The sequence below is a fragment of the Corvus brachyrhynchos genome, unplaced genomic scaffold, assembly GCF_000691975.1.
Source record: "Corvus brachyrhynchos isolate BGI_N302 unplaced genomic scaffold, ASM69197v1 scaffold45, whole genome shotgun sequence".
Lineage (NCBI taxonomy): Eukaryota > Metazoa > Chordata > Aves > Passeriformes > Corvidae > Corvus > Corvus brachyrhynchos.
This window is the reverse complement of record NW_008238361.1, coordinates 1196017-1196339: the sequence shown is the minus strand read 5'-3', so window position 1 is coordinate 1196339 and position 323 is coordinate 1196017. Positions and strand designations below refer to the sequence as shown.

Sequence of the window (323 nt, the reverse complement as noted above, 5' to 3'; positions counted from 1 at the left end):
ACGTCCTCGCTGGTTCCCCCCCTGCCCCTCCCCTGGCCCAGCCTGAGGCCGTTCCCTCTCCTCCTGGCCCTGTTCCCTGGCAGCAGAGCCCGACCCCCTCCCGGCTGCCCCCTCCATCTCCTGTTTTTCCGTGGATGGAAAAATTGGTCCCTCCTTTCCTGAGGGCACTTCCAGGTGCTGAAGGCCTTTGGTGGCTCAGGGTGGGGAGGGGACCCCAGGGGATGTTGTGGCTCTGGGGAGGGGACAGTGGGGATATTGTGGCTCTTCCTTTGTGACCCTTCACTCCATGCTAACTCCATTTTCCCTCCATCCCACAGTGCCCG

The 323-nt window shown here is 63.2% G+C and overlaps 1 protein-coding gene across 1 annotated transcript in view; it reads left to right on the top strand.

The window, feature by feature from the left end:
* FMNL2 (formin like 2) overlaps window positions 1–323 on the top strand; it is a 51435-nt gene that overhangs the window by 35858 nt on the left and 15254 nt on the right. The window contains exon 15 of the mRNA XM_017736019.1: window positions 2–27. Coding sequence (XP_017591508.1) covers window positions 2–27 — 26 coding nt within the window. The remainder of the gene's footprint in view (window position 1; window positions 28–323) is intronic.